The 26,844-nt window shown below is 42.7% G+C and overlaps 1 gene segment (V, D, J or C); it reads left to right on the top strand.

Moving 5' to 3' along the window:
- The first annotated feature begins 8,620 nt into the window (after window positions 1-8,620).
- On the top strand, window positions 8,621-9,357 carry LOC130540774 (immunoglobulin heavy variable 1-3-like). The segment is given in 2 exon segments: window positions 8,621-8,717; window positions 8,803-9,357. Coding segments are annotated over 2 exon segments (363 nt in total).
- The last annotated feature ends 17,487 nt before the right edge of the window (window positions 9,358-26,844 follow it).

Genomic DNA, 26,844 nt, shown 5'->3' with positions numbered 1-26,844 from the left:
GGGAAGAGTGTGCTCTGCTGGGAGCTGGGCAGAAGGAGTCCTGCCTACTTGGCTGCAGCCATCTGTGGTGGAATTTACATCATGCTGAGCTCGGGCATAGAAGGAAGGAAGAGAATCTTTTATCAAATATCAATATCATGTCTTACCTTACTGAGGTTTTGTAGATTATCTCAAATAAATGTTCCTTCACTTTCTGTATGTTGACAGGGCCTTTCCAGACCCGTTAATTTTTCAAAATTAATCTCACCAGTTTCATGGAGGCATGGATATATCGAGCTCCTTATACCGTCATGTGAGATGTGGAACTGTTTCCTTCACTGGTTGTAAAATAATGGGTTGACTTTTTTCCCAACACTTTACAGATACCATCAATTGTCCTATTGCTTATATGGTTATAACCAAAGCAATGCTGATATTATTCATTTCTATTCTATTGCAAGGTATGCCCCCTCTACTGGTCTCCAATTGCTGGCATGTATTTCCATTTGTCTGTATGTTTTAGTAATTTGAATATGATTCACCTAAGACTGTTTGTGTGTGTGCGTGTATGTGTGTGTCGTGTGTGTGTGTGTGTGTTAAGGGCTTATCCTGCTATTTGGTGTTCTCTGACCTGCACTGATCCATGACTTACAATTTCTCTAATTTGGAGGAAAAAATAGAGGGAAAGTGAGTTTGAGTCCAGACACAAACCTCACTGAAGTGGGCACAGGATTCTAACCCCAGGGGTGCTCAGGACACGCTGATCACAAGAGCCAGCCTCAGGGGCAGGTGCAGATGGAGGCTGAGCTCTGCTTTCCTGTCAGCACTGCGGCTTCTTCTCCATAAAACATCTTCCCTTGAGGAATTTATCTGAATTCATGATTTTTTGCTTATCTCCAAAGTCTCTGAAATGAAAATGTTTGTTTTAATAAAAGAAAAATCTCACATGTGTAAAAGACAGTTTCCTACAGTCGCTTAATCTTGTCTTTAAATGTCAATTACCAATGCTTCTGAAGTAAATCAGCTAAATCTATAAAAGACACTTTGTTTAACTCAACACTGCAGCCCAGCATGACAGCACTGAAAGGGCCAGCAAGCAGCAGGCAGGATACGGTGCATGCCGGACACTGGGGCGGAAGGAGTTAGTATCCAGTGCAAGAGAAGAAAGTGCCCGTGGTGGTCACTGTCAGGACCCAAGCTCACAGCTCCAATTGCAGGTGACCCCATGCAAAGGAAGAGATACCCTCACCAATGTTTAGTGTGGATGTCGAGTCTGATGGTGCCACATTCACACACCACGTGAATATGGAAAGATTTACCAACTCCATTACTGAGGCGTCTGCTGAGGGCTGCACAGGCCTCTCAATAAAGTCCAAACTGGCTCAATAGAGCAGGAAAGAAGCTGCCTCAGGGTTTTTATGATGGTTTGGTGTTGAAGGAATGGTGGGGCTTCCTACTAAGGGGAAGGAGCTTGTATAATTTGAACCTAATACTGGCATCCAGTGAGGACACTTCCATGATTTTCTACTAAATTTCTCATGTGTGGGGGACAAAAGTGAAGGAAGAGGATAAATCCTGTCATCAGTAATGAGGCATCAAAATAGAGTCTGATGACTTATTCTACTTAGCAACTTAAGAAAATGAGTGAAAAATGAGGTAAGTGTTCACGCTGGGTGGACAGCAAATAGGTCTGCAGAAAATAGAGTTTTTTTAAGTGTAAGCACCTAACAAAAAGAAAGAGAAGAACAAATTGAACAGGGATCTTGGACCAATGTCCTGGGTGGAAGCTCTTCACTCTGTGAGATCATCAGCTTGCTCTGAGGGTCTCGGGTCAGGTCCTTCTTCAATATATCTCAGGCCTTACAGGATACATGGGAATGCTCAGCTTGGTGTCCTTCACTAGGGAAAAGAAAGAGAAATCAGACTGTCATTGTGTCTATATAGAAAGGGAAGACATAAGAGACTCCATTTTGAAAAAGACCTGTACTTTAAAGAATTGCTTTGCTGAGATGTTAATTTGTAGCTTTGCCCCAGCCATTTTGACCCAGCCACTTTGAGCCAACCTGGAGCTCACAAAAACATGTGTTGTATAAAATCAAGGTTTAAGGGATCTAGGGCTGTGCAGGAAGTGCCTTGTTAACAAAATGTTTACAAGCAGTATACTTGATAAAGGTCATCCCCATTGTCTACTCTCAATAAACCAGGGGCACAGTGCACTGTGGAAAGCCGCAGGAACCTCTGCCCTTGAAGGCGGGGTATTGTCCAAGGTTTCTCCCCATGTGATAGTCTGAAATATGGCCTCGTGGAATGAGAAAGACCTGACTGTCCCCCAGCCCAACACCCATAAAGGGTCTGTGCTGAAGTGGATTAGTAAAAGAGGAAAGCCTCTTGCAGTTGAGTTAGAGGAAGGCCACTGTCTTCTGCCTGCCCCTGGGAACTGAATGTCTTGGTATAAAACCCGATTGTACATTTGTTCAATTCTGAGATAGGAGAAAAACCGCCCTATGGCGGGAGATGAGACATGTTGGTAGCAATGCTGCCTTGTTATTCTTTACGCCGCTGAGATGTTTGGGCGGAGAGAAACATAAATCTGGCCTACATGCATGTCCAGTCATAGTACCTTCCCTTGAACTTAATTATGACATAGATTCTTTTGCTCACATGTTTTTTGCTGACCTTCTCCTTATTATCACCCTACTCTCCTACTACATTCCTTTTTGCTGAAATAATGAAAATAATAATCAATAAAAACTGAGGGAACTCAGAGGCCGGTGCCGGTGCAGGTCCTTGGTGTGCTGAGTGCCGGTCCCCTGGGCCCACTGTTGTTTCTCTATACTTTGTTTCTGTGTCTTATTTCTTTCCTCAGTCTCTCATCCCACCTGACGAGGAATACCCACAGGTGTGGAGGGGCAGGCCACCCCTTCGTACTTGAGTAGCCTTACAACTAGGTGGGTTTATGAATTAATTCCTCGGTTGCATTACATGAAAAATCACACAATCTACAAATTTGAAAAAATAAGCCTTTCCTTTTTATAAAAGATTGCAGCCATTTCACAGGCTGGGAAGCACAGCCATTGGTGAAGATGAGAGACAGGCACTCCCAAGGAGGAGCGGTGGGGCAGAAACTTTATGCTGAACGTGTTGGCTAAACAGACATAATCAACGGATTACAGGAGGGGCTATGCATGTTCATAAAGGTGGTCATGACGCATGAATATGGGAGCAAACATACACGTCACATGTGACCCACTTAGCAGTGGGGACTTAGCATTTAAATGTGTTACAATTAGGCCCTATGTGCCAAAAGCTGGAGCAGGGGCACAAAGGCCCTCAGAGCGCAGCCTCCATAAATGGCCAGAACCAGGCCATGGTCAGTGGTCTCTGATCAGGAGAAAATTCCTGAAATCAGTCTGGTGTCCAATCCAAGCTGGGGTTATGGCTGTGGAATAGGGGGTCAGTTAGTCAGGGGATGAGCCGCAATTGATTAAATTGTGCTTGTCTCGGGGTCAGTGCTTATTTTGCTTCTAGAGAAGAAAATAATGCATTGGCAGTTAGAGCACAGTTCATTCTTTAAGAGTTGGGGTGAGGGATGTAACCCCTGCCTGGCATGGCCTTAGGTCTTGTTTATAATGTGGCATCTTATTGCCCCAGAGCATCTGTTCCGTCAGTCTTATGATCTCCATTTTAACATTAGTGTTGGTCCATGTTGCCTCTGAACCACAAAAGGGAGTGGGTATAATGAGGTGTGTCTGATCTCTTGTTCTGCCCAGCTGGGAACTCAGTTTTTAGGTGTTTTTGGTGCCTCCTTGGCCAAGAGGGGGAACCACTCAATCTCATGGGGTGACTGCAATTTTACTTTTAGTTTAAAGTTTATAAATATGGACCTAAGTATTGACATTCTAAAAGTCACTCCTTTGTTTTGACTAAAAATACCTGGCAAGAGTCCTTGAAATGAGGTTCAAAAGCAGTATTTTCTCATGACTTTATTTGCAATAGACACATGAGAGACTGTTGAAAAGATGTAGTACCAAAGTAGCCTTAATCTGTTGGTGAATGGAGTTGGTATAATACAGAAATCACTTTCAATATTTTGTAACACATGCGTGCGTGCAATAAGACAGCGGTGAGCACTGAGTGTAAAGTCTCTAAAGGTACAATCTTTCAGCCACCAAATAATAGTGTAATAACGGACATACTCTGGAGGAGCTGACTATAATACCGTAACACCAGGGGGAGAATCTTTGGCCAAGGAAGTCCAAGATTTTCTTTTCTTTTCATTTTTTTTTTTTTGTTGTTGTTGTTGTTTGAGACAGGGTCTCACTCTGTTGTCCAGGCTAGAGTGCGGTGGTGTGATCTCGACTCACTGTGACCTCCATCTCCCTGATTCAAGCGATTCCTGCCTCGGCCTCCCAAAAGCTGATACTACAGGCATGTGCCACCACACCCAGCTAAGTTTTTCATATTTTTAGTAGAGATGGGGTTTTGCCATGCTGGCCAGGATGATCTCGCACTCCTGACCTCAAGTGGTCCTCCTGCCTTGGCCTCCCGAAGTGCTGGTATTACAGCGTGAGCCACCACACCCAGCCGAGATTTTCTTAAAGTTTTGAAAATTTTAATTTAAGGGTTACAATTTTTTCAACATTTCCAGAAAGCTGTAGACAGTATTATTCTGTGTTATATGAGTGATTGTAGTTCCTTCCATTTTTAGATAGTATTACAAACAATTTTAGGGCTGCTTGCTTTAAATAGATAGACAATAGATGGCTACATACATACATACATACATACATACAAACATACGTACCTCAATAGAGATATAGTTGCAAACATAAATACATAGATAGATAGAGTTACAGATGTATTTTAGTTATTATGCTACTTTTTTCTTTGCCTTTGCTTCCTATGTTATGTTAGTCAGGTCTCCAGGACTTAGGAGTGCATTTACAATCCCTTCCCTTGTCCATTTTGACGTGTTCTAGACAATGTGAGAATCCTTTTGTGTGTGGATCACTTCCAAGTCATGCACTACCCTCTCAATAAATGTGTTTGTGTATGTCTTTGCCTTACTGACAAGCTCTGCTGAGTGCAGTTATTTCTGCCGTCTGAGCTAACTTTACACTTGGTAGAGAAATATATTCTAGATGGAGGTTTCCACTATTAATTTAAATTACTAATTCATAACCTCCAGCTTAGTTATTGAGGTATAATCTATCAGAGATCGTATTAGAACAAAGGTTTCCAATGAAATCTAACATAAGGGATGTGAACAAATTTTCCTAATTTAGGTAAAATAACCCTGAGCCCATTCTTAGTATCCAGCCATGTCTCCTATCTATCACACTGAATCCCACACTAACTTTGACCTGACTTGGGACTTGTAAGCTTCAAATATGACCTTTTGATTGCAATGCCTCTAATTCAGGACGTGTGGTTATTTTAGCCAAGAGTAAAGAAAACCCAATTTAACTCACTAAAAATGACGAAGATTAAAACCTAATGAAATGGAAACTGGGATATGAGTGGCTCCAGACTTGGCTATTTTAAGAGTCTATGTGCCCAGGTGATTTCTTTTCTCCGTTTTACACACAGGCAAACCCAAAACGTCAGCTTCATCTCCCGTTGACTCTCATCATCTCGTTCTTCATCAGCTTGCTTAGAATGTTGACTTCCAGCTGCATCCATGTTGCCACAAAAGACATGATTTTATTCTTTTTCTGTGAATGCATAGTGTTCCATGGTATACATGTACCATATTTTCTTGATCAAATTCACCATGAATGGACACATAGGTTGGATTTATGTCTTAGGTATTAAGAGTAGCATAGCAATGAACATGTAAGTGGGTGTATTTTTTGGTAGACTGATTTATTTTCTTTTGTGTATATACCCACATATGAGATGGCCGGGCCAAGTGGCAGCTCTGCTTCAAATACTTTTCAAATCTCCAGACTGCTTTCCACAGTGCTTGGACTAATTCACATTCCACCCAACACTGTACAAGTGTTTCCTGTTCTCCGCAGCCTCGCTCCAGACTGCTTTCCACAGTGCTTGGGCTAATTCACATTCCACCCAACACTGTACAAGTGTTTCCTGTTCTCCGCAGCCTCACTCCAGACTGCTTTCCACAGTGCTTGGGCTAATTCACATTCCACCCAACACTGTACAAGTGTTTCCTGTTCTCTGCAGCCTCTCTCCAGACTGCTTTCCAAGATTCCTCTCCTCCGCTTTGACACTTTGGTATATCCATGTGTGTCCTCTCTGGTTCAGCCAGGGACAGAGAACCAGGAAGACATCATGCATTTTCTAGAGGGAGCTGGCTTGGGGAATCAACGACCGGAGTAGAAAGTGCCTTTGTCCATGCATCACAGGCCTGAGGGCCCTGGGCAGGAGGTCAGGAAGAGAGGATGACCAGACAGCTGGGGAAACCAGGATGAACAAAGCCAGTTTCCTTCCTGGTGAGGAGGGGCATGTCGAAGCCTCGTGTCCCTGTAGGGATGAACCACACTCACCTGCCACTGCTACCTGCCAATCAGGTGACCTGCAGAGCAGCAGCTCCTGAGTCACTGATGGTGACTTCCTCCTCCTCCAAACCCTCTAGAATCTGTGCTTCTCAGAGTGGGAACCCCAGCAGGTCCCCAAGTTTTCAATGGATTCACCTAGCTACTGTCTCTCCTCAGCCCCATCCCCAGGCTCCTGCCCTGGTGCTGTGTACAGTGTCACAACAGTGGTGACAGTAACAGCTGGTGCCTGCACTTTCCAGGCCAAGAAGTTTGAAAGAAGCAAGTCACAGGGTCAGCCGGGATATGGGGTAATCACACAAATTTCCTTCTTAGGGGAAGTGCTGGGAAACATCCTTGAGTCCTCCTCAGCTCACTTGTGGCTGCTGCTGTTCATCCCAGTGTGGGGGACACATGAGCCCTCCCCATGCCCAGGATGGAGCTGTTTCAATCACAGCAGGATGGGAATGTGTCTTCTCTATGGGGGCTTTCGAAGCACAGCTCTCCTGTTCCTGAGATTTGAGATTTATAAAGACAAGTCCCACAGAGTGGACCTGCACAAATAAGACAGTACAGGATCCCCAGGAGAGACATCCCATATGAGAAGGGACAGGCAGGTCCCATCACTGACGCTGGTCCTCAGAAACCCTGACCAGCTACTGACCTTCCCAGGTCCCCTGTTCCTGATCAGTTCCTGTGTCTGCTCCTGAGAAGATCCCCATCAACAGTCCCCAGGGTTCTGCCCCCTTCCTTGGTGTGCCTCTGGGAGTGGGGCTGGCTGGGCTGTGGGTCTGCTGTGACTTTCCCCACAGGTCAGCGGCTCATTGCAGGCTGCACCGACTCAGTGGGGCTGGGCTGTGTCTGACTCTCCCAGTGGGAGCCTGAATGCTTCTCAGAGGCATTTGCAGGATCCCAGGTCCTGGGAGAACAGGGAAGCAACAGTGTGTGCAGGGCCCCATCTCCAGGTGTAAGGTGTTTGCTGTTGCTCTACTTGACAAGGGCATATCCCCAGGCCTGGGGCACTGTGGGTGCACAACCAATGTGCTAGACACAGGGAGTAAGGCACAGTTCCCTCCCATTACTGTGGGGAATCTAGGCACTGTGTGTGTGTGTGTGTGTGTGTGTGTGTGTGTGTGTGTGTGTGTAGATTAGGAGTTGTGGAGTGGGCAGGTTTAGAAATTATCTGATGAGATGTTCATCCACAGGAACCGACAAGAGATTAGGTGTTCTCCCAAAGCCCCTAGGAGCTCCTGCACTCACTGTGAGTGTGGACTGATCCAGTGCTTCCGGAGCTCCACGGAAGGGGCTCCCTGGTGGTTTCATAGAATCCTTGCTTGGGGTGTTTCTGCAGAGTTCACTGGCTTTCCTACGGCCAATTTACTATTGTAAGAGATGGCGTCAGCAGCACATGGTGTCACGTGTCACTAAAGGAGCATTCCGAGCCAGGACACAGCCACTTCATACTGGGGGGAGGGAAATGCTTTGGGAGCCCGGACAGGAGCCTCTCTGCAGTGCAAGGGCTGGGCTGCAGGGGGCGCTCAAGGCCCACCCAGCACAGGCTCCACCCCCAGAGCAGGTGCACAGGAGGCTGCGGAGGGAGTCCCCTTAAGATCTGTGTCATTCTTCTAAAAAAATCTAAAATAAGTATTTGACAAAAACTGCTGAAGAGTCCATAAATATCCTATTCAATTGCAAGAATTTATCAATTTATACTGGAGATTCCTAACCCTGCTAGATATCTTAATAGTAAGCATCTGGAGGTCAATTAAGCTTTTATTTTATATAAATAAGTGCAACTTTTGGAGAAACACACTCATCCCCCAAATAACACATTCATGTATTAAAGCCTAGAAATACTTTAAATTATCTCTGAGCTATTCAAGTGTGGGTTCCCAGTGAAGTCCTGTTCTAGGGAAAATTGTTCTCCAGTGGGAGAAGCTCTGTCAACATACAGCTTAGGGATATGGCAGGGCACACATGGCCTCTAAGGGGATTATAGCTTGAACCCTTAGCATCCTCCTGTTGGGTAATCCATGTGTCATCTCTCCACTCTTTCTCATGCTGTGTTAGGTATGAAATAGCATCGCTCATGAATATGCAAATAACTGAGATGACTATAGATATCTTTGTGCCCTGAGAGCATCACCCAACAACCACATCCCTCCTCAGAAGCCCCCAGAGCACAGCTCCTCACCATGGACTGGACCTGGACGATCCTCGTTTTGGTGGCAGCAGCCACAGGTAAGGGGCTGCCAAATCCCAGTGAGGAGGAAGGGATTGAGGCCAGTCAAGGGGGCTTCCATCCACTCCTGTGTCTTCTCCACAGGTGCCCATTCCCAGGTCCAGCTGGTGCAGTCTGGGGCTGAGGTGAAGAAGCCTGGGGCCTCAGTGAAGGTTTCCTGCAAGGCTTCTGGATACACCTTCACTAGCTATGCTATGCATTGGGTGCGCCAGGCCCCCGGACAAAGGCTTGAGTGGATGGGATGGATCAACACTGGCAATGGTAACACAAAGTATTCACAGAAGTTCCAGGGCAGAGTCACCATTACCAGGGACACATCCGCGAGCACAGCCTACATGGAGCTGAGCAGCCTGAGATCTGAGGACATGGCTGTGTATTACTGTGCGAGAGACACAGTGTGAAAACCCACATCCTGAGAGTGTCAGAAACCCCGGGGGGAAGCAGCTGTGCTGGCATGGAGGAAATGACAAAGATTATTAGATTGAAGACTTTCTCAGAAAATGATATTAAGTCATTAAGGAAAAGGAACAATATAAACGTGTATTTGAGAAATTTTAATTATTTGAGAGATTTTTCATACAATATTTATTCTGCAAGCAAATTTCAGGGATTGAATTAATAAAACTGATACAGAACTTCTTCTGTAGGTATCTGTGTAAACATCAATTTCTGAATCAGTGTTGTAAATATTTTGGAACAGACACACAAATCACATTTTATCTCTACTTTTATCTCTATTTTTAAAAATGCCAAAAAACTCATTTTGTGCATGTCCCATTTTGAATTCCCACCATCAATGCATGATAGTTCTTGGTTTTCCACATTCCTATTGCCATTTATCATTATGAGAATTGTGTGTTTTAACCATTCTAATAGGTGAGTAATGGTATCTAATTTTTAGTTAAATGCACACTTCCCTAATAAAAATTCACATTTAACAATTTTCATATAATTTTTGCTGAGATGCCTCTTCTCATATTTGGTTCATTTTTAACTGCATTGTTTTCTTTTGATTAGTTGTAAGTTTACTTGCATATTGATTATAAAAGTCATTTAACAAATTAAAAGAATTCATTTAACAAATATGTGACTTGGAAGTATTTTCTCCAAGTCTGTGGCTGTCTTTTACTCCCTTATCAGTATGTATTGCAGAAAAGTGTGTGTGTGTGTGTGTGTGTTTATACAAATTTAGATTTAAAAAATGTAAAATGTTATTCATCCACAGATCATGTCTTTGGTATTATATCTGAAATCTCATTATAAAATACACTAATATTAATTACTTTTTCCATGTCTCTAATCTCAGGCTATAATCAACTTATGAGCGTTTAAGCTTCACCTACTTGATTGGAGGACTATCAACCTAACATATTTGGAATACTTCTGTAAAAAGATGCGTTCCTCTTCCTATTATTTCTTTATTTGATCACTTATTAATATGTATATTGGTTTATGGATGTCTATTTCATACTCTGAAGAAGATCCATGCTACATTATTCATTTTATTTTTCAAACCACCACAGCTTTATTATGTGCTGGGAGCTCATTGAGTTTGGATCCTGCATCCTTACAGTTCACCTCATGCTTTTGTTTTTGAACACTTCCCTGTTTCCTGCTATTATAATAAATTCTAAACTCATTTTCTATATTATCTTTTTCATACATAGAATCAGCCATTTTTCTAAAGATTGCTTGCTTCTGATGTTAAAGAATAGTATTTTAAAAATTGTAATACTGGGTATGTGCATTGTTAATGTGGTATAAGTACTTGTGGGACCTCTCAACCAACTGGCCTAGTAAACTATGTATCTAACCTTCTGTAATGTGATTACATTAAAAATGAGAACACACTGGTCTCTCTACCCAATTATGCTACCACATGGACCTTTCTAGCCTTCCTTCCTTGACTGTCTATAACCACTCACTGCAAAATGAGGAACCCCATCCAACCATATGCCATTTTACTACTTAGCTGCACAATTTCAGGACACATGCATAGCAGTATCAGAAATGTAAAGCTGTACCCTTGTAGGAAACATGTTTATCTACTAGAATAGAGTGCTTATGTTCAGTTTCTTTACACTTTAAACTTACAGAGTTTCCTCATTTTCAAAGTTCCTTAGGTCAGCAACTTCATTTTCCACTTTCTTCAGTGAAGTCATTTCAATGACACTGTATAATTTGATTTATTTGAAATTCTATAAAAGCCAAAACTGTAGTCAAGTAAACAACAACATATAGAGGATAGTCCATGAGTTTAGAGACTGGGTATAAAATAAGTTAAAAAGACACTGTTTAAGAAGATTAAAATTATTTTTAGTGTTATGCAATGGTTCAGATATGACACAATTAATTTGTCTAAGCACATAGTTTTGTGATGGAAAATATAAACCTAAATATATACAATTAAAAAAAATTTAGCAGTTCATTAACCCAAGGATCAAATGCAGATTGTATAAAATTATCTCATTACTTATTTTGTGAGGGTGGAGATTTCATGAGATGTATGCAACAAAGAATGAGGTAATTTTCCTGATTTGCATATAAGATGTTGCCATTCACTAAAGACCTTTAATTTTTTAAATTGTTTTTTTTTAAAAATCAATTTTCTACGTGACCCAGGTTTTTTCCTCTTGACAAGCAAATAACCCACAGGATTATTTTCTTTCTTTGGTTGAGAAATATTTCCCCAAACTTCAGCTCAGTTCAGGCATACACTGTCCCTGAATGGGCATTTACCCTCAGATGGGTACACACACCTGTCAACATGTGGACTCTTATGTCAGACAAACGCACCTTTACTCACGTGGATTCTTCTCTCAGACAAACACACATGTCCCCACGTGGACTCTTTCCTCAGACTACCACATATGTTCTTACATTTACTCTTTCCTCAGAAAACAGACATTTCCTCATGTGGACTCTTGTCTCAGACAAGCAAACATGTCTCCATGTGAACTCAATTCAGATAAGTACACATATGTCCACATTGACTGTTTCCTTACACAAACACATATATCCAATTTTGAATTGTTCTGTGGCAAAATGATCTCAAGATAATGATAATTATAAACCCCCTCCCTGACAAGGAGTAGATCTGTATTTTTTTCATTGTAACCTAACTTTGCCTTATTGTCAAGAACAGTAGTTTGCAGCTCTAAATATACCAATTAGAGACAGGTGTCCATGTTCTCTGGAAACGTATTTTTATGTTCTTACTGGACATATTTGTTGATAATGTTTGCTATTATGAAGATACTCGAACAGTGTCCATATTAGAGAATAAAAAAGAGTAATGGGCAGATTAACTCTGTGCATCCAGACCCAGAAATCCTTTGACCTTGACTTCCCTGAAATGGAGACACAGAGGATGGATGAGCAATGCTGAGCGGTGCACCCATGACCACAAAAAGAAAGATATGGAAATGTGTCCCCTCTACTTCTCATGAAAGGTAGCTCATCCCCTGTTCCCTCAGGCCCTGGCGAGGAGCCACCCCATGTCTGTGCCCTTCCTCAGTGTCCACACCGTGGGGTCTGCATTGATCTGGATTCCCTTCTCATCCCCATCAATATTAGTGTCCTTTGTAAATCAGGTCCAGCTGTGGCTTCTCCTCATGGGGCTGTTCTCAGTCTGTTTTCTGTGTTCACGGAAGTCCTGTGTGAAGTTTACTGATGGAGTCAGAGGGGGAAAAATTTTACAGCCCAGCGGTTGAGACTCTCCTGCAAAGCCTCTGGTTTCACCTTTACTGGTTACAGCATGAGCTTGGTCCAGCACGCTTCACAACAGGGATAGGTGTGGGTGCCAACAGTGAGTGATCAAGTATGAATTCTCAGGGTGACTCTCCATGAGTACAAATAAATTAACAATCTCAAGCAACACCCTTTTAAGTGCAGTCTGCCTTACAATGACCAATCTGAAAGCCAAGGACAAGGTCATGTATTACTGTGAGTGACACAGTGAGGGAAACCCTGTGTGAGCCCAGACACAAAGCTCACCTCAGGGAGACAGGACGGGACTATGTGGTAGTTGCTGCTCAGAACCACCAGGGGGCACTCAGGACCATCAGGGAGGGTGCACAGAACCACCAGGAGGGGCTCAGGACACCAGGGGGCGCTCAGAACCACCAGGGGGGCACTCAGAACCATCAGGGAGGGTGCACAGAACCACCAGGAGGGGCTCAGGACACCAGGGGGTGCTCAGAACACTAGGAGGTTCTATGAATCACTAGGGGGCGCTCAGGACTCAAGGGAGCACTCAGAACCACCAGGGATAGCTCAGGACACCAGGGGGCACTCGGAACCGCCAGGGGGCACTCAGGACCATCAGGGAGGGTGCACAGAACCACCAGGAGGGGCTCAGGACACCAGGGGGTGCTCAGAACACTAGGAGGTTCTATGAATCACTAGGGGGCGCTTAGGACTCAAGGGAGCACTCAGAACCACCAGGGATAGCTCAGGACACCAGGGGGCACTCGGAACCGCCAGGGGGCACTCAGGACCATCAGGGAGGGTGCACAGAACCACTAGGAGGGGCTCAGGACACCAGGGGGTGCTCAGAACACTAGGAGGTTCTATGAATCACTAGGGGGCGCTTAGGACTCGAGGGAGCACTCAGAACCACCAGGGATAGCTCAGGACACCAGGGGGCACTCGGAACCGCCAGGGGGCACTCAGGACCATCAGGGAGGGTGCACAGAACCACCAGGAGGGGCTCAGGACACCAGGGGGTGCTCAGAACACTAGGAGGTTCTATGAATCACTAGGGGGCGCTCAGGACTCAAGGGAGCACTCAGAACCACCAGGGATAGCTCAGGACACCAGGGGGCACTCGGAACCGCCAGGGGGCACTCAGGACCATCAGGGAGGGTGCACAGAACCACCAGGAGGAGCTCAGGACACCAGGGGGTGCTCAGAACCACTAGCTGGTGCTGAGGACACCACGGGGCGCTCAGGACCACAAGGGGGCCCTCAGGACACCAGAGGGTGCTCAGAACCACCAGGAGGCGCTCAGGACACCAGGGGGCGCTCAGAACACTAGGAGGTTCTATGAATCACTAGGGGGCGCTCAGGACACAAGGGAGCACTCAGAACCACCAGGGATAGCTCAGGACACCAGGGGGCACTTGGAACCGCCAGGGGGCGCTCAGGACACTAGGGAGCACTCAGAACCGCCAGGGGGCGCTCAGGACACTAGGGGGCGCTCAGAACCGCCAGAGGGCGCTCAGGACACTAGGGGGCGCTCAGAACCACCAGGGGGTGCTCAGGAAACCAGAGGATGCTCAGGAATCACCAGCGGGTGCTCAGAAAACATCAGGAGGTGCTCAGGACACCAGGGGGCACTCAGAACTGCCAGGGGGCGCTCAGAAGAAGCAGGGGGTGCTCAGAACACCAGAGGGTGCTCAGAAGCACCAGGGGGCGCTCAGGACACCAACGGGCACTCATGAGACTGTGGCGAGGGGGTGCTGAGAACCACAGGATGTGACCAAAACACCAAGGGGCACTCAGAACTGCCAGGGGGTGCTCAGGACACCAGAGGATTCTCAGAACCACCAGGGGATGCTCAGGAACCACCAGGGGGCGCTCACAACACCAGCGGGCAGTCAGAACCACCGGGGCATGCTCAGAACCACCAGGGGGCGCTCAGGACACCAGGGGCGCTCAGGAACCACCAGGGGACGCTCAGGACACTAGTAGGGTCTCAGAACCACCAGGGGATGCTCAGGACACCAAGGGTCGCTCAGGAAACCAGAGGGTGCCCAGGAAACCAGGGGAGGTTCAGGAACCACCAGGGGGCACTGAGGACACCAAGGGGTGCTCAGAACCACCAGGGGGCGCTCAGGAACCACAAGGGGACACTCAGGACACTAGTAGGCACTGAGGAACCACCAGGGGGCGCTCAGGACACCAGAGGTCGCTCAGAAAACCAGGGGGTGCTCAGGACATCAGGGGGGCACTCAGAACACCAAGGGGATTCAGGACACGAGAGGATGCTCAGAACAACCAGGGGGCATTCAGATCCACCAGGGCCCACTCAGAACCTCCAGGGGTCGCTCAGATCCACCAGAGGGCGCTCAGAACCACCAGTGGGTGTTCAGGACAGCAAGAATGGCTCAGGACACCAGGGGGCACTCAGGACCTCCAAGGGGCTCTTTGGAGGCAGTTCCATATCAGGTACCTGGGGAGGATGAGGTTTCCTTTTCCACCTTGGTGATTCCTGACCTGGTCAAGCAAAAGTCTTCCCCAGGATCTCTTACGATGTCTTCCTTGTAACTCATGGTTTCTTTCACCTATAAAACATTAACTTAGAACAGGGGTTCAATTCAACTTTTAACTCTGCCTATTTTCAGAGTTATACTAGCAATGATATATCTCAGTATAATTTTTTTTAATTGTGTATATTCAATCCAAAGTCTGGCTCTATGCACAATTTTTTTGTTTTCTGTGCTGTCAGACACACTATTGTAAATGCTTTTCTAACAACTCAGCATATGCGTGGGGTCCAGTTTCTTTTCCTTTCATCGGCTGTTTGTGCAGATGAAACACCGCTTTAAGGGCTCCTGTCCTCCACTTTGGCCCCTGGTGTTCTGCTTCTCAAACTTTCTCCATCTTCTCTTTTTCTGTCAAAATATTTTATCTTTCTCAGTCTCCATGCAGGAAACAGGAAGTCCTTTTACTTCCTGTCCTCCATGTCTGGTAAATCAGTTCACTTCTTTTCATGATCACTGAAACCAACCAAGTTTAGGAGAGTAACAGTTCTCCTTAGAATACGCTCTACCTGCAGACCCTCTGCCCTCATCACACTCTTCTAGGGTCCTGCAGACATAACCCCCACCCATTCCTCTTTTTCCCTAAGTACCACAGACTAGGCTCTGCAACTTATGCTACCCTCTGTGTGCTCAGCCCAGGGGCTCAGTAGTGCTTTCATGAAGTCCAAATCCCTAATGTGTTTGCCCACTCTCAGACCACCCTCCAGCAAGCTGCCATTGTGATTGAATCCTGCAAAGCATGGGCTGCTTTCAGTTTCCTATTGCTGGATGTTCTTTATTATAAGGGCATATTGGCAAATAACGACTAGAGTTTGTATTGAAAATTAACGCCAAAAAGTTTTTAAAAAAATTTTTCAAATAGAAAAGTTCTATCCTGCCTAGTTTAAAAAAATACAATGTTACTTTAATCAATGATTTAATAAAAATTTAAGTGATGTTGGTCTTATTAGTTATTCAATTTATTAATAACTGACTGATATTTAAAAAGTAAATACTGGCTGGGCACAGTGGCTCACGCCTGTAATCTCAGCACTTTGGGAGGGTGAGGTGGGTGGATCACCTGAGGTCGGGAATTCGAGACCAGCCTGACCAACATGGAGAAACCCCCTCTCTACTAAAAATACAAAATTAGCTGGGCGTGGTGGGGAAGCTGAGGCAGGAGAATCGCTTGAACCTGGGAGGTGGAGGTTGCGGTGAGCTGAGAACACGCCATTGCACTCCAGCCTGGGTGACAAGAGCAAAACTCTGTCTCAGAAAAAAAAAAAAAAGTAAATACCATTGTACACTTAAGTAATATATTTGGCAAGAATGGCATTTACATTCATTCAAAAATGAAACTGCAAATACGAGTTACATTCAATTAAATAATTAAAATAATATAGAAAAAAATGGGTGTGTTGTTTTGGTGTTTAATATACATTCATTTTTGCATGGACGGGTATACGTGTCATTGCTGGGCTGTTGTGTATGTGTGTGCGTGTGTGTGTGTGTCTGTGTGTACAACTATGAAGTTTAAAATATATTATTAAATTACATAGTTATATTAATCCAAATTTATCATGTTAAAATATTAAGAAAAAAACACCAGTAGAGAAATTACAGAGAACATTAGCAATGCCTACAGCATTTACAGGAGTCACATTAATAGCAAACAAACTAGTTCAAATGTTTAGATATGACACATGCAGTAGAAAACGTTCACATGGTATTAACACAAAAATGGTGCACAATTGAGGAAATTGTAATACGTTCATGATATTGGCTACATAAATGCTTATGATAGTAATGCTTTCCATCCATCAAATGCTTATGATAATGCTTTTCATCCATCATATTATAGATGATAAAATAACTCTATAAACGCTTCCATCACTAGCGTTTAATATGAGATGCCTCACATCTTTTACTGAAATAAATAAACATCTGTCCACCACTTTGATGATCATTTCAGGATTACCCTCTAAAAGAATTATCCACAATAATGTTAGTAACAATATTATTTTCAGAAGCCTATTTTATAAGGTCTTTGAACTATTATTATGATTGTTACTTTATATTTTACACACTTTTTATTTGGAATAATTATAGATTATCAGAACAATTGTAAGGAAAATACAGTGTGTTCACATCCATCTCCAAGTTTTCACTAAAGTTAATATGTCAAAAAAAACATGGGACATGGGACTAATATATTTACATTGATAAGTTTCTGTTTATTCAGCTCTGGGATTTATTTGAATTTTGCCAATTTTTAACAGTTTCCTTTTTTCCTTTTTCTTTTCTTTTTGAGATAAGGTCTCACTTTCCTCTTGCTTTTTGTTTGTTTCTTTGTTCAACCCAGGTAACCACATCAAATTCAATCACCATGTTCCTCTCATATCTTCTGGTTAATCACAGTTCGGGTTCCTGCTGTCTTCCCATTGAATATTCTATAAATGAAACTAGTCAAATAAGTTGATTCTGGTCACTTATATATTTACCTATTTTATCACGTTTGTTTTGTCAGTCACAGTAAGTGTCGAATTCGCTGTTATAGATGTTAGCCTATTTTCTATCCCAGATCCATTGGTTAAATCTTTGGTGATGCCTTTTAGAAAACTGATCCCTTTACCCTATGTAATATGCCCCTTGATTCCTGAAAGTCTTATGTCTACCTTGTCTGAATTTAACATAGCTAAGCACGCTTTCTTTTCATTCATATTTTCATGGTCCATGTTTTCCTGTATTTAACTTTTCTACGTAGAGCAAATTTCTGTACAGAGCTAGTAGTTGGGTCTTGCTTTTCAAATCAACTATAATAAATTCTATTTTAAAACTGGTATTACTATTTTTCTGTTAATTTCTGTTTTAATTTGGCATTTTATGATCATGTTTATTTCTCTATTAACTTATTGTTTAGTTCATCTTTTATGAATATTGTATTGGCCCTAAGATATACAATAAGAATTGTGTATAATCAGATTCTAATTCAAATAATGTAAAACCTCTTCATAGGTTGTAGAGCTATTATAACTTATTCTTCTAAACCCTCTTTCTCATCCGTTGTCTTAGTTTATTCTCAGTTTGCACTTATATGTGCTATAAAATATAATACGTGCATTTTTATCATTACATAGACATATATTAGAACAATTATAAAAACTACATTTCAACTTCATTTTTTCATTCTTGACCACGTTTTTCATTTGGATAGATTCATGTTTCGGATGTATATCATATGGCTACTCACCCTGGCGGAAAATTTGCCAAAGCACCTACTGAAGGATGAATGCAGTGGCAATAAATTTTCTCAGAATCGATTTGTCTTACAGGGTATTCATTTGACTTTCACTTTAAATGAAATTTTTAATATATATAGAATTCCAGTTTGACTTTAATTTGTAATTTATTTTCTTATACTCATGTATTCATTATTTTCTTCCTGAAGATGGTCACACATTCCATTCTGCTGGGCCTTCATTATAGATATTTGTGTGTATCTATTCAGGGCTATATTTGCAATTTATGGATGCCACAATTATCAGAGTTGAAGTCAGCTTCTGCTGTCCACAGAGATTTCAAGTTCCTCCCATGATACTTGCTTTTGTGTCCCTGTTTGATCCTGGGTCTTTATATTTAGTTTTCCCCAGGGAGGCTGTCTGTTTCAGCTGTGGAAAGTGCACCCTACTGACAGTTTAAATTGATGACTGTGTGGTGAAGGACACACCCGCTGGACAAAGCGGGACTTCCTCCAGCCTTCTGACTGAGTCTCCTTCTTATGCAGGAGTAGTAAGCATAGTTCTGGGGAGTGGCCTTCCACATTGTCCTGTCCTTAACTCTTTCCCCAGGGCTGGAACGTCTTTTCCCAGACACAACTGTTTTTCACCAGTGTCCCCAGCTTTTTACCCACTATCCTTACCCTAAAGAGTAAGGATTTCTTTCCTGAGGAAAGAGATAGGAGGTGTTTCTGGATCAAGTTTCCTTGGTGTCCTCTGTTTCCTTTTGTTTCTGTTGACTTCACCACAGCTCATATGACACATGCTTTGGTGGATTTCCCCTGGAGGTAGTGGAGGTGCATCCAGGCATTCCACAGGAGCTGCTGTTCTTTTCCCCAGTCAACACCACAAGACACCAGATGAGGAAGTTGTCTGTGGATTTTTCAAGTTCTCTAGGAAAACCTTGCAAGCACTAGGCCAATCTAACACCATTAGTACATGCATACTAAAAAAAAAAAGTCATTAAGTATTTCTAGGTTAGTCTGTTTCTATCTCAAATGCCATCCAGTGGCACCTGCCCTACGTACACTAGCAGGTACGTCCTGGTTCTCTCTGCAGGCTCCTATCTTCTCAGATTTCAGTTTTCTTGTTTGCTCGGTGAAATCAACTCAGATATGTTGAATGTTTTTTCTCTCTTTTATTTGTAGCTGTTCAGCTTTGTTGTTAATGAGGTCAGAATAAAATCACAGTTTTCTCATTTTTTTCACATTCCCACACTGAATAGCTGCTTTCCGTATAAAAGCCAGAAACTGAGAGAACACATTGAATATCCATTACAGGTGAATGTTAAACAATTTGAGATATGTTTGTGTACTGGAATAAAATGCTGCATTACAATCAAGTCATCACTCATTCACATAAAACATGGCCACATTCTCAAATAATGTAGGGACCTGAGTGCCCCTCCATCTACTGGCCTCTCCTGGGGCCCTAGCCTGGCCACACCTTCTTGCAGGGCAGTCTCGGACGCCCTGGGATCCCGCACCAAAATTTCTGCCCTGGCAGAACATACCTGACTGGTGGAGAGCTCCAATCAGGCAGCCCTCATGTGCACACACCAGCTTACACACTCCCTCTGAATACTGTAGGTTCACCCAGGCCCACGTAACTTCCCACATCACTTTGCAGGCACATGTCTGTATAGGTGGGTTTTGCTTTTCTTGTCCCACCATTGCGTGGAGTGCAGTCCCCTCCCCCCACCCCAACCACCATGGCAGAGGGAGTTTTGTTGGGGAAAAAGCCAGGCCCGCTCCTGTCAGCGTCCCGCACTTGCGCTAATTCTGCACAGAGAATAGCAGATCATCTCACACATTCAGAAATCACTCCTGCTTGTGGGGCATGAATATGGCACCCGGACCTGTGCCCACAAGTGTCCCACCCCTGAGCCAACACCTCCTCCAGTGTGACCTTGAACACAGTCACCAGCAGGGCCCCACACACCCACAGACGCAATGCCTCTGCCACTGTGGCGAACACCTGCAGGGAGGCAGGCACCCAGACACCCACTAGCACTCTGCCACAGCTGCCACACCTCCAACAGCCCAGGACAGTGGATTCCTAACCTTAAGGAGCCGGAGAACCAAGTCAGGGACTAGTATAACTTCCCCCAGAGTTAGAGCACACAGTCTAGGTGTTGGGACCTGAGCACTGGCCACCTAAATTTTTCCAGAAATGAAGCCAGTTGGCTGAATCCACCTTATACCACAATCAAACCCTCAAGGTCATCCAATAGGGTAAAAGAAAATAAAAATGTATCCAAAGGTCAGCAACCTCAAAGATTGAAGGTGGATAAGCCCACAAAGATGAGAAAGAACCAGTGCAAAAGTCCTGAAAACAAAAAGGGCGCCCTCTTTCCTCCAAACAACCGCAGCACCTCTTCAACAGGAGTTCTGAATGGGGCTGAGATGGCTGAAATGACAGAAACAGAACTCAGAATATGGAGAGTGAAAATGTAGATGAATACAGCTATTTATGGAGAATACTATAAATGTTCCTCAAAAAATAAAGAAACAAAATCTACTGTAGAATCCAGCAGTCTCACTGCTGGCTATGTATCCAAAGGAAAAGAAATCAACATGTCAAAGAGATATCTGCACTCCATGTTCACGTTCATTGCAGCATTATTTAAAATAGTAAAGATATGGAAACATCCTAAATTCCCATGCATGGATGAATGAATAAAGAAAATGCATACAGACACAACAGAGTAATGTTCATCCTTAAATAAGAAGGAAACCCTGCCTCTGTGACAGCATGCATGAATCTAGAGGACCTTATGCCAAGTGAAACAAGCCAGGAACAGAGGAAGAGTCATTCATGATTTCACTGTGGTATATTAAAGCAGTAGACTTGCAGAGGTAGAGTAGAATGTTGGTTACCAGGGGCTAGAGGGGTGGACTGGGAAAGAGTGATGTGGGTTAAAGTGCACAACGTTCCAGTTAGACAGGAGGTATAAGTTATGCCTTTCTAATGCACAGCATGTCAACTATAGCTGATAAGGTAGTATATATTTCAAAATTACTAAAAAAATAAACATTAGAATTTCCTCACTAAGAAATGATAAATTTGTGAGGTGATGAATATAAGCGGCTTGAGTTACCCAGTTCATAATGTATACATGTATCATAACTAAACAACATATGTCATAAATATATGCAAAAATTATTTGTAATTTATAATAAAATAAGTTTCATATTTAAATAATTACATGAAGAAAATGAACAGAAACTTTCAGATTTCAAGAATATTATATATATATATATCTTAAAACAAACTTGCAATAGAATATAGAAATAAGTTTTACGACTCAATGGAAAAGAATAGAATTCAATAAAAACTGGCTAAAAGAAACAACAGCTGCATCATTATAGAAAATTCTGGAATAATCAGCCATATAAAGATTCTCATTCTCTTAGAACTAGAATTCCGTAGGACCTGTAATTCCTCCTGACCTGGGTGGGAGGCAAAAGGAAGAACAGCTAATGGTGATTCAGTGAGTTTTATACCTATGTGTACTTCTGTGCTCACTCAGCAGAAAGAAAAGAAGAAAAGAAAGAAAGAGAGAAAGAAAGAAACAAGAAGAAAGAAAGAAAGAAAGAAAGAAAGAGAAAGAAAGAAGGAAGGAAAGAAAAGAAAGAAAGAGAGAGAGGGATGGAGGGAAGGAAGGGACAGCAGAAGTCATTGTGGTGTGTGTGAAAGCACAATCCTTGGGCTCCCCCACATCCGTCTCTATTCCAGTCCCATCAACGTCCAGCAAATACATTTTCTAAGATGAAGTATTTTAAACTTTCTAAATCCTGCTAGAAAACCCCTCAGCTCTTTCAGTTTTGCTCTATCACTTGAATTATTGAATTAAATCTAGTTTTTGTGGGCCTATCAATACCATAAGCCAAAATAACACATGAAGAAATTGCATTGAGACACATGAAAACCTTCTGAAAGCTCCATAATTTCAGATCTGCATTCTTATTTCCCCGAACCTAAATCACTAAATAGAGACTCAGAACGAGTTGATCTTGTTCCTGAACGTGCACAGAGCCAAGGACATCCTGTCTGTCTGGAACAGCTCAGGTTTGTTCCTGTTTCTTCTAGAGGATATAAAATCTTGAGTTAGGGAAAAACAGCCAGGGACACCCTGGGCTTTGTTCTTCTCTCCCCTGGAGGCAGGATGTCCTTCAGAGCTTTGTCCCAGTGGGTAACACAGCTGCTGAGGTGTACAACCCAGGTGGCCTCGTTTTGGTCACTTTTGCACGGTGAGCCTGCTTTGCACCATGGCCTACAATATGCATGTGTAACTAATCTGTCTCCACCTTCAAAATGACATTATTCCACATCAAATCTAGTGCAGGTGCCTCACACAGAACATTCTCAATTACCTCCATCATTCATAAAATTGATGCCATTAATTTCAAGTATACATGCATCAGACTCATTTAACGTATTGCTATTCTCATTGTTTGAAACATAACTTTTAGATCAAATAATTAACAATAATAAAAATATAAATTTTGAAGTCAGGTAATGTGATTTCTCTAGTTGTGTTCTCTTTGCTCAGAATGGCTTGGGCTGTTCTGCATCTTTTGTTTTTCCACATATATTTTATGATTTTTTTAAAATTTCTGTGAAGAATATCATTGTTGTTTTCATAGGGATTGTACTGAGTCTGTAGATTGCTTTAAGTATTATGGACATTTTAACAATATTGAATCTTTGAATTCATAAACATGGAATATTGTTCCATCTTGTGTCCTCTTTAATTTCTTTCATCAATGTTTTATAGATTTATTGTAGTTTTTTTTACTTTGTTCATTACACATTGTATGCCTGTACCAAAACATCACATATATCCAACAAATAGAAATATATATACTATTATGTGCTTATAACAATTAAAATTATGTATGTATATTGAATCTATTCAAAATCAGAAACTATTTCTTTTTACTATTTGTAAGGTCTTGTCTCTAGGCTATAAAAAGAATTTGTAAAACTCAACAGAAAGCATAATATAAACAGAATTCTAAAATGAGTGAAAATCTGAACAAACACCTCACCAAGAAAAAATGTTATCTGAAAATAAGAATATAGAAAATTGTTCAGTATCAACTGTCATAAACTGATACTCATATTTACCAAATACAAAAGTAAACATGATGTATTTCAACAGAATTGATTCTCAAATATTTGTATACTCACACAGTGGAATACTATTCAGTCGTAAAAACTATGGGTTATTAATTCAGAAGACAACATTTTAACATTTTTTCTAAGTGAAGGAAGATGGACAAAAGAGACTAAGTATTGTACAATTCCATTCATGAGACCTGCTAAATACAGTAAAATTAAAACGATTTAAAAAACAGGTTTGTGATAGGCAGGGCTTTTGGGGAAAGACAAGAGACTGACTTGGCAAAGCTCAGGGGATATTTTTAGGGTAAAACAAACTGTGTGCCATTGTGATATGCCTAATTTCTTATTATATTTGTTCAGAGTTAATAGTGTACGTTTCAACCAACTCGGTGATTTTATATTTTCTATTTGCTGATAGAGACATGTTCATTTTTGTCAATCACTTTGCTAGATGTGGCTGAGAGGCTGTTGAAATGAACGCTGAGCAAATGTATTCACCAAATCTACAAGAGCAAATTATTTGCCAATTGCTGATTGAGTGGGGTCTATAATGTATTTGAGATTGGGCATGGGGACGTTATTGTGTGAGATCATGATGTTTAGACCATGACACTCTCTGGTGAGGGATCACTCATTCATGGCACATTTAATGAAAGGCAGGTAGGAAGAGCAGAAGGGGATGAGTCACACTCCTGACCACAGCCACAGGTTATTGAAGGCAGAACTGATGTAATCCCCTCAGGTAGACCAATGCCCCTCAAAGGTGACTTTATCCTAGAGTTAACACACATCCTGGGACACCAGAGACAACTCCTTCTCTCCCCTTTCTCTGCACTTCAGCTGGAAGCAACTGTCTCACCGAACACCTTGTGTTAAGGAATGAGAGTTCCTGTCCCAGGTGTGAGGGCCCAGGTGCATCCACTTGATCCAGCATAAGAGCAAGAACAGCCTTCCAGAAAATGACATCGCCTGAGGTATAACCAGCTCTCACCTGCTGCAGCTTCCTCTGAATAAAAAGGAAACTGTTGAAACTTCCTCATAAGTGTCCTGCTGTGCCATTCCCTTTGTCCCCACATGTTCAGTTGTGTCTGTCCAGATGCCACTTTTGTGTAGGGAGATTAGGGTTCTGCTTCCAGTACCAGAACACACATGACCTCTTAGGGGACTTCAGGGTTTTGCTGACATATGTGATGACCTTAAAAGTCATTAGCTCCATTTCTACACCAAAAAACATCTGAACCAGAGGGGCACGTAGGCTCAGGCCTGTAATCCCAGCACTTTGGGAAGCCAAGGCAGAGGAATCACTTGAGGTCAGGAATTTGAGACCAGCCTGGTGAACATGGTGAAACCCCGTCTCTACTAAAAAATATATACAAAAATTAGCCAGGCGTGGTGGCACTAGCCTGTAATCCCAGCTACTTGAAAGGCTGAGGCAGGAGAATTGCTTGAACCCAGGAGGTGGAGATTGAAGTGAGCTGAGATCGCACCACTTCACTCCAGCCTGGGCGACAGAGTGAGGCTCCATCTCAAAAAAAAAAATTATATATATATATATAAAATACATATATTTTATATATTATATATATTTTATATATATATAAAATACATATATAATATATTATATATTTTTATATATAATACATATATTATATATTATATATATTTTATGTATAATACGTATATTTATATATTATATATACATATTTTTATATATTATATATAATATATATTTATATATTATATATAATATGTATATTTATATATATTATACATATATGTTTATATATATATCTCCAAACCATCTAAATATCAAGTATTTTTTAATCCATCTAAGAGCTGAAATTGCTGAAAAAACTACCCCCTCCAAAAGCCGTAGAGAGAGGCACATCCACAATCACAGCAGAGACTTGCTGACTTGGAAGAGAAGCTCCTGGAGACACACTGGTGAGAACATTTACCTGGTGATTATGCTGAATGTCCGGAGGACAAGTGTGGACTAGGCAGAGGGTGAGCGCTCCTAGAGGCTGTACACCCCACACTTGTGTGGACTTGCCCTCCAGGGCCTTCAGGTTCTCAGGGAAGCAATTAAAATAGATTCCCTATAGCCATGAACTGGGGAGGAGTAATCACAGAGAAAAGATGCACAAAAAGACTTTTCTAGAAAGCTCATCCAAGGGAAAGTATTCTCCAAAATCTTAGTTTATGTGGGGGAAGGAAATACTTCCATATTACAGACCCCTCCTCCTCAGCCTTCCTCTATCATGCAAATGATAAAATTAGCCAAGAAGAGTCCGATTCAAGGCGGTAGCCCTGGGTGCAGCATCTGCGGAAGGGAGGAAAGAGAGAAAATCAGCTGTATCACTGGAGATTCCTTGTGAAGGTCACTGCTCAGGAGAAGAGGGCAACCAAACCAGGGAGAGTCAACTGTAAGACCATACCATGCTCCCCTGCCCCACACATTACCTCCTCAACAGCATCATTAATGTGGATTAAAGAGGGCAGTGTGATTGCTTTAGATCTGTTTGAGAAAGAAAGTCACATACTGAGGCCTAGGGTCAGGGTCGGCCGCACTTCCCGTGAGTAAGATACTACGAAGAAGGAAAAATTAGGGGTCCATAACTGTGAAAATCAGCCACAGTGTGTGTGAGTATGTTTGTGTTTGTGTTTCTGTGTGTTTGAGTAGGAGTTATTGGAACAGTGGACGTGGAGTGAGCTTTAATCCACATCCATCTGCAGCTTCAGGTATTCTCAGATGCAGTATTCATCCGCAAGAGCCGAAATGATAAAAGAGCCACCTCCAACCCCCCCAGAGGTTTAGCCTCCCTTTGTTTCCAGTGATCCAGTGCATCTAGACCTCCAGGAAGTGGACTCCCTGGTGATTTTAGCGATTCTTCTCTTGGAGCCACCCTGAAGAGGACATTGGGTTTCCAAAGGCCCATTCACTATTTCAAGAGGTGGCGTCATCCGCTCATGTTGTCACTGAAGGAGCATTCTGAGCCAGGGCACAGTCACTTCCTAGTGAGCTACAGAGGCTGAGAGAAAAATGCTCTGTGAGACCCAACGGGAAGCTCCCTGCAGTGCAAGGTCTGGGTGGCAGGGAGCGCTCGGGCCTCGCCCAGCACAGGCTGCAGCCCTGGAGCAGGTGCAAGGGAGGCTGGGGAGGGGTTCCTCCCAGGGGCTGATGTCTTCCTTTTCTCGGACAAACATGCTTTAATAAGTTAAACAAGACTTTAGTAAAGACTATTGATGTGTCTTTGTGTCTTTCAGGATACAGTTCTATTTGTAGGATTTATCTAACCTAACAAGTCAATGAGAATCACATGTAAAAGGAGAAATTTCTAGGATTTTCAGATATCTTAATAGGTAGGAGATGGAGAAAAGGGATAGTTTTATTAATTCAGTGCTTGCCAATCTTAGCAGAGACAGTAGTAAGACATGCAGAAAGCAAAGCCCAGAAAAGTATGAAGGTGTCAAAG

This window comes from Pan paniscus, chromosome 15 (genome assembly GCF_029289425.2).
Source record: "Pan paniscus chromosome 15, NHGRI_mPanPan1-v2.0_pri, whole genome shotgun sequence".
In the NCBI taxonomy this organism is placed as follows: Eukaryota; Metazoa; Chordata; class Mammalia; order Primates; family Hominidae; genus Pan; species Pan paniscus.
The sequence above is the reverse complement of the archived record's forward strand: the minus strand, read 5'-3'. Positions and strand labels throughout refer to the sequence as shown.